This window comes from Carya illinoinensis, chromosome 2 (assembly GCF_018687715.1).
Source record: "Carya illinoinensis cultivar Pawnee chromosome 2, C.illinoinensisPawnee_v1, whole genome shotgun sequence".
Lineage (NCBI taxonomy): Eukaryota > Viridiplantae > Streptophyta > Magnoliopsida > Fagales > Juglandaceae > Carya > Carya illinoinensis.
This window is the reverse complement of record NC_056753.1, coordinates 22,458,213-22,472,520: the sequence shown is the minus strand read 5'-3', so window position 1 is coordinate 22,472,520 and position 14,308 is coordinate 22,458,213. Positions and strand designations below refer to the sequence as shown.

The 14,308-nt window shown below is 35.9% G+C and overlaps 1 protein-coding gene across 3 annotated transcripts; it reads right to left on the bottom strand.

Moving 5' to 3' along the window:
* Window positions 1-3,747: 3,747 nt before the first annotated feature.
* On the bottom strand, window positions 3,748-10,003 carry LOC122300361 (protein high chlorophyll fluorescent 107). Of its 3 annotated transcripts, none has more exons than XM_043110952.1 (9): window positions 9,415-10,001; window positions 9,119-9,262; window positions 7,416-7,721; window positions 7,232-7,291; window positions 6,784-7,029; window positions 6,165-6,275; window positions 5,834-6,010; window positions 5,160-5,543; window positions 3,748-4,337 (listed from the first exon to the last, which is right to left on the bottom strand). In XM_043110952.1, the coding sequence occupies exons 1-9, from the start codon at window positions 9,955-9,957 to the stop codon at window positions 4,314-4,316; spliced, it is 1,995 nt and encodes a 664-aa protein (XP_042966886.1). In that variant the 5' UTR covers window positions 9,958-10,001; the 3' UTR covers window positions 3,748-4,313. The 3 variants fall into 3 exon arrangements, with proteins under 3 accessions (XP_042966886.1, XP_042966885.1, XP_042966887.1); XM_043110951.1 differs by lacking the exon at window positions 3,748-4,337 and adding an exon at window positions 4,892-5,001 and having other exon boundaries at window positions 9,415-10,002; XM_043110953.1 differs by lacking the exons at window positions 3,748-4,337; window positions 6,784-7,029 and adding an exon at window positions 4,892-5,001 and having other exon boundaries at window positions 9,415-10,003.
* Between the last annotated feature and the right edge of the window lie 4,305 nt (window positions 10,004-14,308).

The following is a 14,308-nucleotide window of genomic DNA, read 5'->3' as shown; positions in this document are numbered from 1 at the left end:
AATAATCTTGAAACACACATGTTTTTACTATTCTTGAATAGTAATTCTAGTCCCCTTGAATAACTCTTGCATTGAATCTAAAATAATCTGATAAGAACAGTGGATAATAATCTTCTTGATAATAGACAAAATTGATTGTCTTGTTTTTTAAGAAGATAATGTTTCTGACGACTTAAGGGATAATGGTTCTGATAACTTTAACTTGCCATGTTAAATAATTGAGGGAGCAATAATATTTTGAAATCACATAATTTGAGAGTTCTAAATCAAATGAATTTTGAGAATCCATCCAATATGGTGGATAATTTTGAGAAGCAGATACTTGTTGACAATGAGAGGCTTGATTAATTGGTGATGATATTGCTGTTGATGATGCTAATTGTTGTAATAGAGATAAAGGCTTGTTGTTGAGGATTTTCTTCATCGTCACTGTTTAAGACTTGTGACATTGCTTTAGCCAATTTTTTCATATCTTTTTTGCTAGTAATTTATGCTAATTGAGCTTAAAATCTAATTTGTTGGACTAACACCTCAGGAATTTTGATAATTTTTGAAAATAATTTTATAACATAGTCATAATTGTAATTTTTTCGCCATTTAATAGAAACTTGGTGGGACAAGAACATAATGTTTTTAAAAAGGGATGGGGTTTAATAACATATTCTCACTTCATAATCCAGTTTAATTTTGTTTTACAGAAGAAAAGAAGACGTGGTAGACAGTGTGGTAAGGAAGGTGGATAATTATTTTGTAATGTAAAAATCTGGAGACTTTCATAGAGAGGAATAGGAAGAATGAGAGATTCTGATCCAAACTGATTTCACCATAGTAGGAACCATCGTAGGAAAGTCTTAATTTCTTGTAATTTGTCAAAGTGAAGAAACCAGGAATGAAACAAATTCTTGTTCTATCTTAAAAACGTTTTTGTTCATACCCGCTGATAGTCATAATAATCAAAATATGGTGGATTATATGGTTGAGAAAATCTTCTTATTAGATAAGGACTTTTTCCCCACTGTTCTAAGGTAAGGACTTGTTTAATAATAACTTTATGAAAGACAATAAGCAAAGATACATGTGGAGAATGTTGAGATTGAATAGAACAGGAAATTTTAGAAATAATAATAGAATTTGTATCTACTAAATTAAATTCATAAAAAATCTAGGTTTTTGTAATATTTTGTGAAATATAATGACAATTTGATAATAAAAAAGCATCAAGTAATTTTTGAGGATTGGAAATGTGTTGTAATTCAAATTCAATAGGAAAGATTGTGTGCCAATGAGTTTTGAGGATAATAGGAGTTGTAGAAGACTGAGAAAATGGTGGATGATTGATAATCTGGAAAGTAGTAGAAGAAGAGGATAAACAACTTTTGAATATGTTGTTAATTTTGGAAAAGATAATTGTATGAATTGATTGTAAAATGGACTAAAGTTTTGAGATAATGACCCCAATACCGTATATGGTTTTGTTGTGGCAGAAAGACAAGGTGAATACTAAGAAGGAAATGGTAACTTGGTATTGGAAGATTTATACTTTATTCTAGACTTTTAGGATGACATAATTTTCCTTATAAGAATTCTCGAGATAGAAAATTAGGGAAAGAATTAGATTCTCCTTTTGAATGTTCAATATCAAAATAAAATAAAAATAAAAAACTTAATATAGCTTACCATCTAGCAAATATTTGTTTAGCAACCAAAATTTTCACATTTAATCAAAACTTCCTTGGCTAATTTACAATCTATTCTAAATAAAAACTTTTGATTCAACAAATTATTTTAAAATTTGAAAATACATAATACAATAGCTAATTTTTTTTTTTTAATAGTACTATAATTCTTTGGAACAGGATTCCAACATTTTGAATGAAGTCTAATAATTTGCTCATAAGCATTTAATCACATTTGTTCAAATTATTATTGTTTATATATAACTATATATAGTGTACATACTTATATATAAGTATCGTATATATATTTATATAAGTATAGTACAATATATAACATATATAACTATATATATAATATAGTATAACTATTAAAAATTATACTATATATATGTTATATATACTATAAAACTATATAACATATATATACTATCTCTATAATATAGTATAGTACTATATATAAGTAAGTACACTATATATACTATTCTGTTTACTATTACAGTAAATATCAATAATACGTGTTTTCTATCTCTATCTTCCTTTGTCTACAATAATTGACAATAATTTTAAACATAAACAAAGTCTCTTGTTCTTTTGTTGGTTGGTAATAAGCGACAATAATCTTGAACATAGACAAAATCTTTTGTCTTGTCTTGAATCTTGACTTTTGAACAATAATCTGATAAGGACAGTCAATAATAATCTTGATATGAACGAAGTTGTTTCAAGACAAGACAAAAGACCCTGTCTATGTTATTGTTGACAATGGACAGGATCCATTATCAAGATTATTGTCTACTATTTTTATCATATTATTGTTTTTCAAAAGTCATGATTCAAGACTTTGTCTATATTCAAGATTATTGTCGATTATTGCCAACCAACAAAAAGACAAGAGACTTTGTCTATGTTCAAGATTATTGTTAATTATTGTAAACGTAGGAAAAGAGAGATAGAAGACACATATTATTGATATTGACTGTGCTAATGAACATAATAGTATATACAATATACTTACTTATATATAGAACTATACTTATATATATATATAGTACTATACTATATTATAGAGATAATATATATAGTATATTATACTATATAACATATATATAGTATAATATATATTAGTTATGTTATATTATACAGATATAGAGTTATAGTATATTTATAGTATATTTACAAATAGTTATAGTATATAATACTATTATATTATATTAGAAAAAAATTTTAAATAATATATTATATTAGTAAAATATACTACAAATTTGAATAAAAACATTTGAACGATGTAATATTCGAATGTTGACAATAATGTTTGAACGTTTTGGCAAAGACGTTCGAACATTCAAACGTAATGTCACAATGTTCAAACATTTATTTATGTACATTCAAATATTAATGCAAAACAATTTAGATTACTCTACAATATCATCTTTTTTTTTTTTTTTTTTTTTTTTTTTTTTTTTTTTTTTTAGGATATAGCTCATCCTTTGCATGCTTGAAAACGAGAGAGATAATGAGTCAGTCAGGACACTACTTGGATCAGTGCTCGTACATTTATGACAGAACGAGAGGTCCTGATAAACAAGTTCAACAACCTCAAATGGGAGCAGAAGAGCCTCAAAGATGTTTTCATTAACATAAGCTGGAGAAATATCTGCACATTTAGGGGGAAAATATACCCCTCAATGGTTTAGGAGTTCTATATAGGGAAGTGCTCCATGCCCAGGATGCATTCTCCAACACCTTGACTGTACGCGATGTTACGTTCAAGATTTCTACTGATGTCATCATCGAGCCACTCAAGATTCATTGCATAACTAAGACATCGACTACAACAGATGCTCACTCTAGAGACACAATCGTGGTAGGCACATCTGCATCATCATACGACACACCTGATGCATATGTAGGCGCTTGTGCATCATCTTTTAACCCAATTAAGGTATCATCAGCCAAAGATGCAGACCGATCGGAGCCCGAGGGTACTAACTATGAGGCTCAGGATGAAAATCGAGATAAGGATTTCTACATCCTCACAAGGAGAGACCGCACAACGCTCAAGAGGAAGAACTAGTTCAACCAGATACATTTGCTACCTTTCTTCCATATGGTGCAACTTATTGTTGTAACAAACATGGATCCTATGACCTAAAAGACCACATTTAATCAAACGCACACATAGTTTATGATACGAGTGGGACGTGGAGATCCCATTGACTTGCCACTGCCCATCTTTGAGAAGATCCATTACGAGGTGAGTATCATCTCCACAGACAACCTCTCATACAGAGTCATCATCAACTAGTTATTACTGATCCGAAGAGTGCCACTCCAGGCAAAAGAGTAGGTGATTGATCAAATGAGCACTCTCAACATGAGCACACTTCAGCGTAACATCGGATAGGGGAGGGGCATGTTCGATGTCAACCATCCCTGTAGTAGATCTTGTTTCTCCGATCCAGCCTGGGCCCAGTGTGGGGAGTACTAGTCAGAAGCTGATGAGTACATTCGAGGGAGATGCGCGACCCTCTTGGGTTGATGCGCGATGATCTCAGATCTTGCTATGCATATCGATCGATAGACATATCGCGACTGTAGAGGAGAATATTGCCAAGATTGCCCACCGTGTAAATATCCTCAACAATAAGGTTGATTTCTTGACTGAGGAAATACAAATACAAATTTCTTGAACAATGCGTTGATTTAAGTGTTGTTCACAAAGTTATATCATATTTTGTACTTTCCTTTTGATATATGTAATGAACAATATTATTTCATATTTCTATTGTTTTTTAATTTCAGTTCTCAATCTTATCTTTTTTAAAGTTAGCTTATTCAACTTTAATATTAAATTATTGCAGTTCAAGCCCGCCCCACCCCTCGCTTATATATATATGTATCTATATATATAAACATAAAATATTATATATTCATATCAACATAAATATATATTTATATTTTACAAATTGTGTATATCTAAATATATATAGTCTTATTTACAAAATTTAAATTTACAATTAACGTTCGAACATTAATGACTAACGTTTGAACATTGGTGCTAAAAATTTTCACGTTCGCATGTAAGTAATCTCAATGTTCAAGCGTTCATTTGACATTCGAACATATTTTTTTCACCATTTGAACATCAGAAAAATGCTCACCTATCTTTAGTGGCAGTTTTCTGCTTTTTGGTGACGATTTGGGAACTATCACAATTGCCAAACCATCACTAAAAATCATTTCTGTTGTAGTGAGTGAACACACTCTAGCATTCATTTTGGTTGTACTGTAAGGATTTGGTGCGACTTTCTCGGTAGTAGCTTTCCTGTTTATCATACATCAATGCTGTAGTGTAAGGATTTGGTGTAACTTTCAGCTTTCCTGTTTAGCATACATTCATGCTTGTTCTACTTCTACATGAACTAAACAGGATGAACGATAGAGCGAATTTACCTTGCCAACTTGAATCTGTTAGACACTTACCCTGGGAGGTATTTTGGCAGTTCTCCTTTCCGATCTCCATATTCTTCTAGGTCTAGTTCTGTTAGCAACAGAAACCTTGTATGATTCCAGCTGGACATCCAGCTTCGATGGGTCTAGAGATAACTTTTCACTGATGAAAGCATCCAAATCAATTCCAGTCCCACTACCTTCTGTGTCTTTGCCTCCGGACAAGCCAGAGGAAAGGCCAACAGAGTCCTCATCAATGCTACTTCCATTCTTTTCTGTTATATTCTCCAGAGATTCCTTGTCCTTGTTTAATGATTCCCGGCCAAACTTCAAGAGCCTCTTTATGCTATCAATTGCCGGATCAATGATATCTAAGAATCCCATAACCCATGAAGCATCATCCACAACTTCTGTACGCTGTTTCATACAACCAAAATTAATTTGGCCTTGTCGGAGTAACAAGACTTTGGGAAAGGATAATTTCTGAGAAACCTAACACTTACTACTGTAATGGCAATTTCATATTTTACCTAGTTTGAAGGAGTTACTGACTGAATGGTGCCACAAAAATAAAGAAAATATTTTTCAAGGTTTAGAAACGCTAGATAGTCAAGATTTAGAATTGCTAGATAACATATGTCACTTTAAGGTGACTGCTTATAGTAGGACATTAGATGTGTTGAAAACCGATATTGACCATATCTGACCTGCTGAAAATAGAGGTTTCGTATCTCCTCAGCACGTACAGAATTGCCCTGATCCTCCTCCAATGATGCCCATGTCATCCAGGTTACATAACTTTGTGAATTTATATTCAACGAGGACCTAAATAATCTTCTGGCTGCTGATAAATTACCAATCCTCTGTTCAAGAACCCCCCAAGCCTGCAATGATTTTTATTCTGGTAAGTTACAATAATAATAATAATAATAATAATAATAATAATAATAATAATATAGTCTGCAATTTCATAGAGCTACACTAAGCCAAACCAACAGAACGTGTTGTTGCTACAACATCACATGACATGTTCATTACCTGAAGACATCGAGCGGCACTTTCACTAGTTGAGTTAATTGACAGGGCTATTTGGTACAATTCCCTTGCCTTTGCGATGTTTCCTTCTTTCCATTCCATCCATCCCCATGCCTAAACAGCCACAAATCCTAATCACTAAATTAGTTTTCCAGTGGTTCACAAAGTGTTTGAAAAGAAAGGGATGGACACGATTTCTTGTGCTAAATCATTATAACGCACGGAGAAATCAAAAAACAAGAACTACTAACAATGAGAATGGGAAAATATAGATTGAAATAATCCGCGTCACCATCAGAGGCAAGCACAGAGACAATCAATCATCTTCTGCTTATCATTGTTGCCGTTGTTGTCGTTTTATTGGTGTTATTATTATTATTATGTGTGGCCAGAACTCAGTTTCCTAGCTCGGCATGACTTAAAGTCAACCAGCCCTTAACGACCTAACTCGAATGTTTCAACAAGAAAACGGTGAAGGGAAGCAACAAAAGCAATTAACTCTGTCTCCAAGTTTGTTTGTGTCACTTGCTAAATTTACCAGCGATGGCATGGATGGTATGAGTAAGACGAAACTGGAACAGCAATGATATGGATGTATTTAATGGTAGAATCAGTTACTTACAACCCATACTGGTTGGTGCCTTGAATCCAATTCAGATGCTCTCCTGAACAGCACCCGAGCAAGATTCGTAGATGAGTATTTATATTCCAATAAAGCAAGAGACTGAAGGAGAACGGGATCCCTAGGATTAAGTACATGGCCTATTTTTAGTAGTTTTCTCCCTTTCTCCATATTGCCCATATTTGCTTCAAAAACTCCCCACACATGCCATGCAAACCTATTCTTGGGACTTGCCTGGACTGCTTTCTACATATTTAAAGAAGAATCACCATTGAAAAAATTATGTTAAAGATCAATAGACCGTGACTACTGAATAGGTAAATCGAAAAAGAAACAAAATCAGCATCGCCTTAATGTAGAGCTGGCCACATTGTTCTCTGGCTTACCATGTTGCAACTAGGAAATGACACTGATGGTAAAAGTATTTCATTGTAATAAAAATAATCACCTCAAATAGCAGCCTAGCAACGGTGTTATTTTCTTGTTGGATCTCCAATTGTGCCCATGCCTTCAGAATATTTAAAATACGCATGAAAATTTACTTCAGTAATCTCACACCCATGACAGTGAAACTCAATTCAAAAAATAAATAAAGGCCTATTAATACTAGGGACAATTAAGATAAGACTTACAAGCCAACTGGCACAGCTTTTGGGGTTACACTTGGTGGCCTGCCTGAACAAATACCGAGCCTGCTCATGGCGATTTGCTCTAGCTTCCAGCATTGCAAGCGTTTGATATACATATTCGTTTCCACCACAAAATTTTAAAGCTTTGGCCAACAGTTGTCTCGCTTTCTTTACATTTCCCTGTTTTATCTCTAAAACTGCCCAACCATGCCAGGCAGCTATGTGCCTTTTATCGGCAACAGTTGCTGCATCAAATAATTCTCTTGCTCTTCTTATATTTCCCATCTTGTTTTCCAAAACAGCCCAACACTGCTCCAAGAGAACATGTACTTGTTAACTTCAACAATAGACCATATTAAGTAGAAGACAATTGAATTCAATAAGTCAAATTCAACAAAACCCATCCCCTGCATGTGTAATTTATTCTCAGAAAAGGAAAAAGAAAAAATGCCGTTTGCTGGCATCCCTAATCTATGATGCATGTAACTGACAATTTAAAGAAAGAGAAATACGTTCTTCATCTTGGATTTTATATTCCTAATCACATTAGTTCATGTGTTACATTTTAGTTAGTTTTTCATTAGGTAGTTAATTTATGAAACCCACTAGCATGTGTCCTGTCAGCCAATGTGAAGGATAAAATTTGAGATAAAAAGTAGTATTGCTCAATTGTAAAACCGAAAGAGGTGAAGAGCGAGGCTGAGCTATGAACAAAAAGAAATAAGTGTCAAACAAAGGAAATTTAAAGGGGTATACTCATCGTGCTTTTTCGAGGCTGAAAATGTCCAAGTCGCTTTCATCACATAAACCTTTATATTTTCTAAGACAAAAACATGTTAGATAAGAGAGAATACTTGACATTACAACCTAAAGTTTCAAATAGAAGTGTCAAGTGTCAAAATTAGTAGCTTGAAGATCACATTGGAAAAATGATGGTAGCTTGGGACATAGTGAAAATGTTTTATTTTGAGAAAAAAGATAGAAAAAGTTAAATAAAAATAGTATAAAGTCCAAAAATTAGTTGAATATAATTTTGAATATTATTTTTATTTTTGAAGTTTGTAAAAGTTATATTGGTTTTTGTGTTAAGGTGATGATTCGGTAATGATTAGATGAAAAAGTTGAAAATTTGAAATAAAAAAGTGTTTTGTATTTGACTTATGTTTGAGAATAAAGTTATAAGAAGTCTTATGAATTTTGAGAATTCTCAGTGTCCAAACATGCCCTTAGGCCTTAGCATAGTTTTCCAAATTAAAAATTATCCAATTGTCTCTTGTTGAATCTTGAAAGTTCAGCAGATCAGATCAATGCGCAGGCCAACTATACGGTTTTCCCACTTGAATAAGACATACCTCACAAATTAAGCATGAATTGTAATCAATGTAAGCAGATTCATACCCACCTAACGGAACAGATACTGATGGTCTGGAAAAGAACGGGTGCATGACTAGATCCTTTGATTTATAGCAGATGGAAATACGTTCCCAAATTAATCCTACTAAATATAACTAATTTTTATTTAAATATAGCCAAAAAAAAAAAACATTAATACCCAATTCTAGAAAATTGAACAACATTAATAACAATGAATAGCATCCTCTCCATTTAGCGTAAAAGATTAGGTATTTAACGTATTTGATCAATAAATAAGGCTATAGTGCAGCAATTAATATAAGTAAACCAAAAGCAAAACAAAAACAAAAAACCTGCCACAAGTAGGGATTTTCTCCTTGAGTAGCCTGGCAACCTTTCTCATACACAGCTCTAGCTTCCGCCATTTTCGATTGCTTACTCAATATCTTCCCCAACGCCACTGAAGCTCGCCCATCTTCCGGCCAATAATATATGCACTTTTTTTGAGAAAAAAAAAATCCACAAAACCCAGTGATCAGAAACACCTAGCTAGCTTAGCTCCAAAATCTAACAAATCATATGATCACATTAAAAGCTTTCATTGCAACAATAAAATTATATAATGATAATCAAATTAAGTACACCAAACCTTCTCAAGTATTTCCTGGGCTTCTTCATACCGAAAACTCCTTGCTAAACCTTTCGCTTTATACAGCGCCAAGTCCAAGTTCACGGCAAGCGGCTTCTCCAGCTGCGATCCCGATGCGTCCACTCTCTCCGGCTCGAACAACGGCATCTTCTTCGCGAACTCCGTGAGGCCAGCATCAATGGCCGAAGACCTCAAATCCGCGTCTTCTTCACTTTCTTCACTCTCGCCGTCACCGGAAAACTCCATCACCGGACGGCGAACGACAAGCACTTTCTGCGGATAAGACTCCTTCTTGGGGACGACGCCTTCGGTACTGATCTCTTTGGTAGTTACAGACGAGTCTTTCTCCAGAACCGGTGGGGGCGAATCTTGGGAAGAGCATGACGTTACGGAGAGATAAGACGGCGAGGAGGAGAAGTGATGGAGAGGTAAAATGGGGATTTTGAAGCAGAGTTTGGATAGTCTGTGTGAGCTTTGGGACGTATAGAAGACAGTGAAATTAGAATTCGAAGAAGAAGAAGAAGAAGAAGGAAGAAATGGCATTTTTGGGTATAACGGATTAAACTGCACATGATATGAATGTCACGTACCAGGAAATGAGAGGTGGGCTGGGGAGGAGGAAGATGTGTTAAAATACTGTTATACCCTTTTTCTGTGATTTAGTCATTACTGTTTCATCTGAAGGAAAGGGTGTTTGAGTAATTCAATTCTTTAATTGTGACTGGTCTATGATCGGCCACGGGGTTCAGTCCTACAACTTAAAAAGTCAAAAGAGGGTGATTGCACTTACTGTAGCTCTGGCTCAGCTCTTCCTTCGCAATCGAAACAAATGGATTCGTATGCCACGTGGATAAATTTAACTGGTTGGATTTTTGTTAAAGCTCACCACACTCTATCGAAATCGATAGCAATTTCCTGCCGTCAAACTCATGGTAACGTTTATAGATTTAAAAAAAAAATTACAAAAAGCAAATTTATAAATTTACATAATTTAATATAATACATTAAATCAAACACACTATTTTTAATATAAAATAAATTTAATATGTCTTGTAAAGTTATGTTAATTTATTTTTATGATATGTTTTTATAACTATAACACTTTTATTTTAATAATTATTAGATAATTTTGAGTTTTAAAGACAATACTTTCAATTTGGAGAGGGCATAACATTATGAGAGACCCAAACAATTCGGCCAGTAGTCAAGTTCTGGCCCACTTTCCCAAAAGAATTAGACCCAACCTCATAGGTCCAATCCATCCCCAATATCGATAAGATAATTGTATGAGGATTATATTGAATAAAGAAGGTTATCATTTCAATTAAATATCAGGTGAATTCTTCATCCATGGGTTTGAATTTCGAATAGCAAATGAGTTCGTTTTGATATAATAACAGATATTTCATGGGCTTTATATAAATGGAAAACTCATGTATGTAAGGATCATCTAATTCATCAGTATTTAAAATGATTTACTCACTGTGATCATTGACTTAGACATCAAAAGAGTTCCCACTAACCTCCAAGCCTTTTTACTCTTTAGTTATAGGTGATCGTATATTAGTGGTAATGAAACACGTCTATAACAGTTAGCACCATTTGTTGGATCTCTATCTTATCCTACAACCAACATGCTTTTCACATACCCATTACAACTCGATCATAGGCAACTAGAGACCAAGAAGTATGTCTAGAAATATGGAGAGAAGGCTTGCAGAGATTGAGGAAGTAGTAAGAAAACTCATCGCTGAATTGGAAGCATTGTGGAGGGAAAATGAAGTCCTTAAGGCGAAAAACAATCCGTCAGGAGAGAACGTGGTGCCTAACCAAGGGAAAAGAGTGGAGATAAAGGCACACAGTGCTGGCATAAGGAGAACCCCTCAGGAAAATGAAGAAACAAACAAAATGTATCATGATTTGAGGAGTTTAATAGACAAATATGAAGAAATGGCCAAGAAGATAGGGACGTCTTCCTCGATTGACTAGTTATTATCCAGCAACAATCTACCATTTTGCACAGAAATTATGGCGGTGACACTGCCGCTAAAGTTCAAATTTCCATCTATAGACTTATATCACGGCTCCAAAAGATCATGTGGAGCATTTAGAGACCTCCAAATCTCACATGACACTTCACGGATTTCTCAGAGAAATTGCATATAGGGCTTTCCCTTTAACCTTGAGGGGGATGGCACGAGGATGGTTCGGGACATTGCAACCAGGATCTATAGATAGTTTTGATGAACTGGGCCGACAGGTTTTGACCCAGTTTATGGCAAGCAGAAGACGTAGGAGACCGGCTGCATACTTGTTAATGGTACAGAAGTGTGAGGAAGAAAGCCTGAAAGCGTATCTCGCATGTTTTAATAAGGAGAGGATGACAACTGATGACCAAGATGAGAAGATTATGTTAGCTGCACTACGCGGGGGCATATGGCCGATAAGTCCTTTCATGGCCGAATTGGCTAGGAAGACCCCCTCCACATTACGAGATTTCATGGACAGAGCTGATGACTTTGTCAACGTAGAGAATACACTTATCGCCCTAACTACTCGATCGAAGGGGAAGGAAGAACGCGTGTTGAAGGGGGAGTCAATAGAGAGATGGGGATGGAGGACCAAAGTTAAGAAGGCATCAACATGAACCGAGACATGACAAGAATGTGAGGAGACCCAATGGTGGTTACGTACACAATTCCAGTGTGCACAATTGAGATAAGGCGAAAGAAACAAGGCAAGATGATGATAGCAGACAACAAAACAGTAAGTATTGTAGCTAACACAAAACAAATGATGAACTTAAGATTGCCACAACTTAAAATGAAAGATTGAAGCTATGAGAGATAACGGCAAGTTGGAGCAACTGGTTGCCCAGAATGCCACTCCCCCATGGCGCGTAAGCAATCGAAAACCTAACCACAAAATTTGGAGAAGTGAGAGCCCAAGACAAAGGGGCTCCCTAAAAAAGAAGAAGGTCGCAATAGCCTTGAGATCGACGATTGAGGATGGACGTAGACTGAAGAAACCCCTCTGGGGGAGATACACAACATAGCCAGGGGATATGTGGGAGGTGGCCCGACCTCTTTGAGAAGGAAGGCCTATACAAGGTGGGCGAGATATGAGGAAGTTAATAATTGGAGAGACCTATCAAGCAGCCTCAACTATAGGTCTCCCCCACAATATCATTCGACGACGAGTATTGCCGAGGAGTTTTCTACCCACACGACGACGTGCTGGTAATAACAATGTTGGTGGTAAATTGCACCACAAGGAGGATATTGATTGACAACGGGAGTTCGGCAGATATCCTATTTTGGGATACGTTTAATAAGATGGAGATAAGAGAAGATCAGCTGCAACCTATACCTACAACACTGGGGATGCGGTCTAACCCATGGGGTCCATTGCATTGCCAGTATCTATGGGCACGTTGCCACTACTATGATAGAGTTCTTGGTGGTAAGAACTCGGTCAGCATACAATGCAATTATCAGTTGGCCTACATTGAGTGCTCTAAAGGCGATCCCATCAACCCATCATCTGAAAATGAAGTTTCCCACATAAATAAGAGTGTTTAAGGTGCATGGCGAGCAGGTTCTTGCTCAAGAATGCTACATATAAGAGCTCAGACAAGGAGAAAGAAAAGTGAAGGTAGTGGAGTCAGAAGAAACAGCGGATGTGAACCCTCTGCCACTGCCACTGCAAAAGTGTTGATTATTGAGGTAGAAACAAAGGATGAGGACACATTGAGACAGGGAAAAGCAGATGACCCATTGGAGCTTGTCACCTTTGATTTGACTCACCCAAAGCGTTATGTAAAGATAAGCACCAAGTTGATGAAGGAAGAAAGGCAACAGCTGACCAACCTCCTTCTAGAACATAAGGATGTGTTCGCATGGAGCATAAGGACATGCCCGGAATAGGTGAGGAGATCATCAAGCACATGCTAACTTTATATCCAAAAGCACGCCCAATTAAATAAAAGAAGAGGAATTTCAGTGCTGAGAAGTACGAAGCAATCAAAGAGGAGGTAAAAAGATTGTTAACGGCTAGATTCATCAGAGAGACACAGTACCCGGAGTGGTTGTCAAATGTGGTATTGGTGAAGAAATCCAATAGGAAATGGAAAATGTGCATAGACTTCACGGATCTCAACAAGGCTTGCCTGAAGGACAACTTTCCCCTCTCATGGATAGACTTGATAGTTGACGCAACAACAGGGCATAAAGTGTTGAGTTTTATGGACGCCTATTCAAGATATAACCAAATTAAGATGAACAAAGCTGACCGGGAGAAAATTACCTTCATAACAGACCGATGACTGTATTGCTACAAGGTAATAATGCCTTTAAGCTTGAAGAATGCTGGGTCGATATACTAGAAGTTAGTAAACAAGATGTTCAAAACTCATATCGGAAGGAACATCAAGGTGTACGTGAATGATCTACTGGTAAAGAGTATAGAGTTTAACCAGAATGTCAAAGACCTTATAGAGGTCATTGAGGTTTTATGGTGATATCAGATGAAGCTCAACTCGACCAAGTATGCGTTCAGGGTATAGTCCGACAAATTCCTAGGGTTTATGTTGTCAGAAAGGGGCATGAAAACCAATCTTGAAAAGCTACTGGCAATCATTGAAATGAAGTCACCCACAAGTCTAAACAAGGTTCAAAAATTGGCGAGAAGGATAGCTACCCTTAACAGGCTTGTGTCCCCATCAACGGACAAATACCTCCCTTTCTTTTAGGTCCTTAAGAAAGCCCAGGATTGGGATGCTAGTAACGAAGAAGTATTCACACAATTAAAAGAGTACATGACCCATCCACCATTGCTAAGCCAAACCAAACCAAGAGAACCTCTGTCGCTGTATTTAGCCATGACCCCGGACACT

Coding starts and splice junctions, on each gene's coding strand:
- LOC122300361 (XM_043110951.1), bottom strand. CDS start 9,957: ATGCCATTTCTTCCTTCTTCTTCTTCTTCTTCTTCGAATTCTAATTTC. Junction 7,722..9,118: donor AAAATCCCTACTTGTGGCAG/GTTTTTTGTTTT, acceptor CTCTTGGAGCAG/TGTTGGGCTGTTTTGGAAAA. Junction 5,002..5,159: donor CTGCCAAAATACCTCCCAGG/GTAAGTGTCTAA, acceptor TATGATAAACAG/GAAAGCTACTACCGAGAAAG.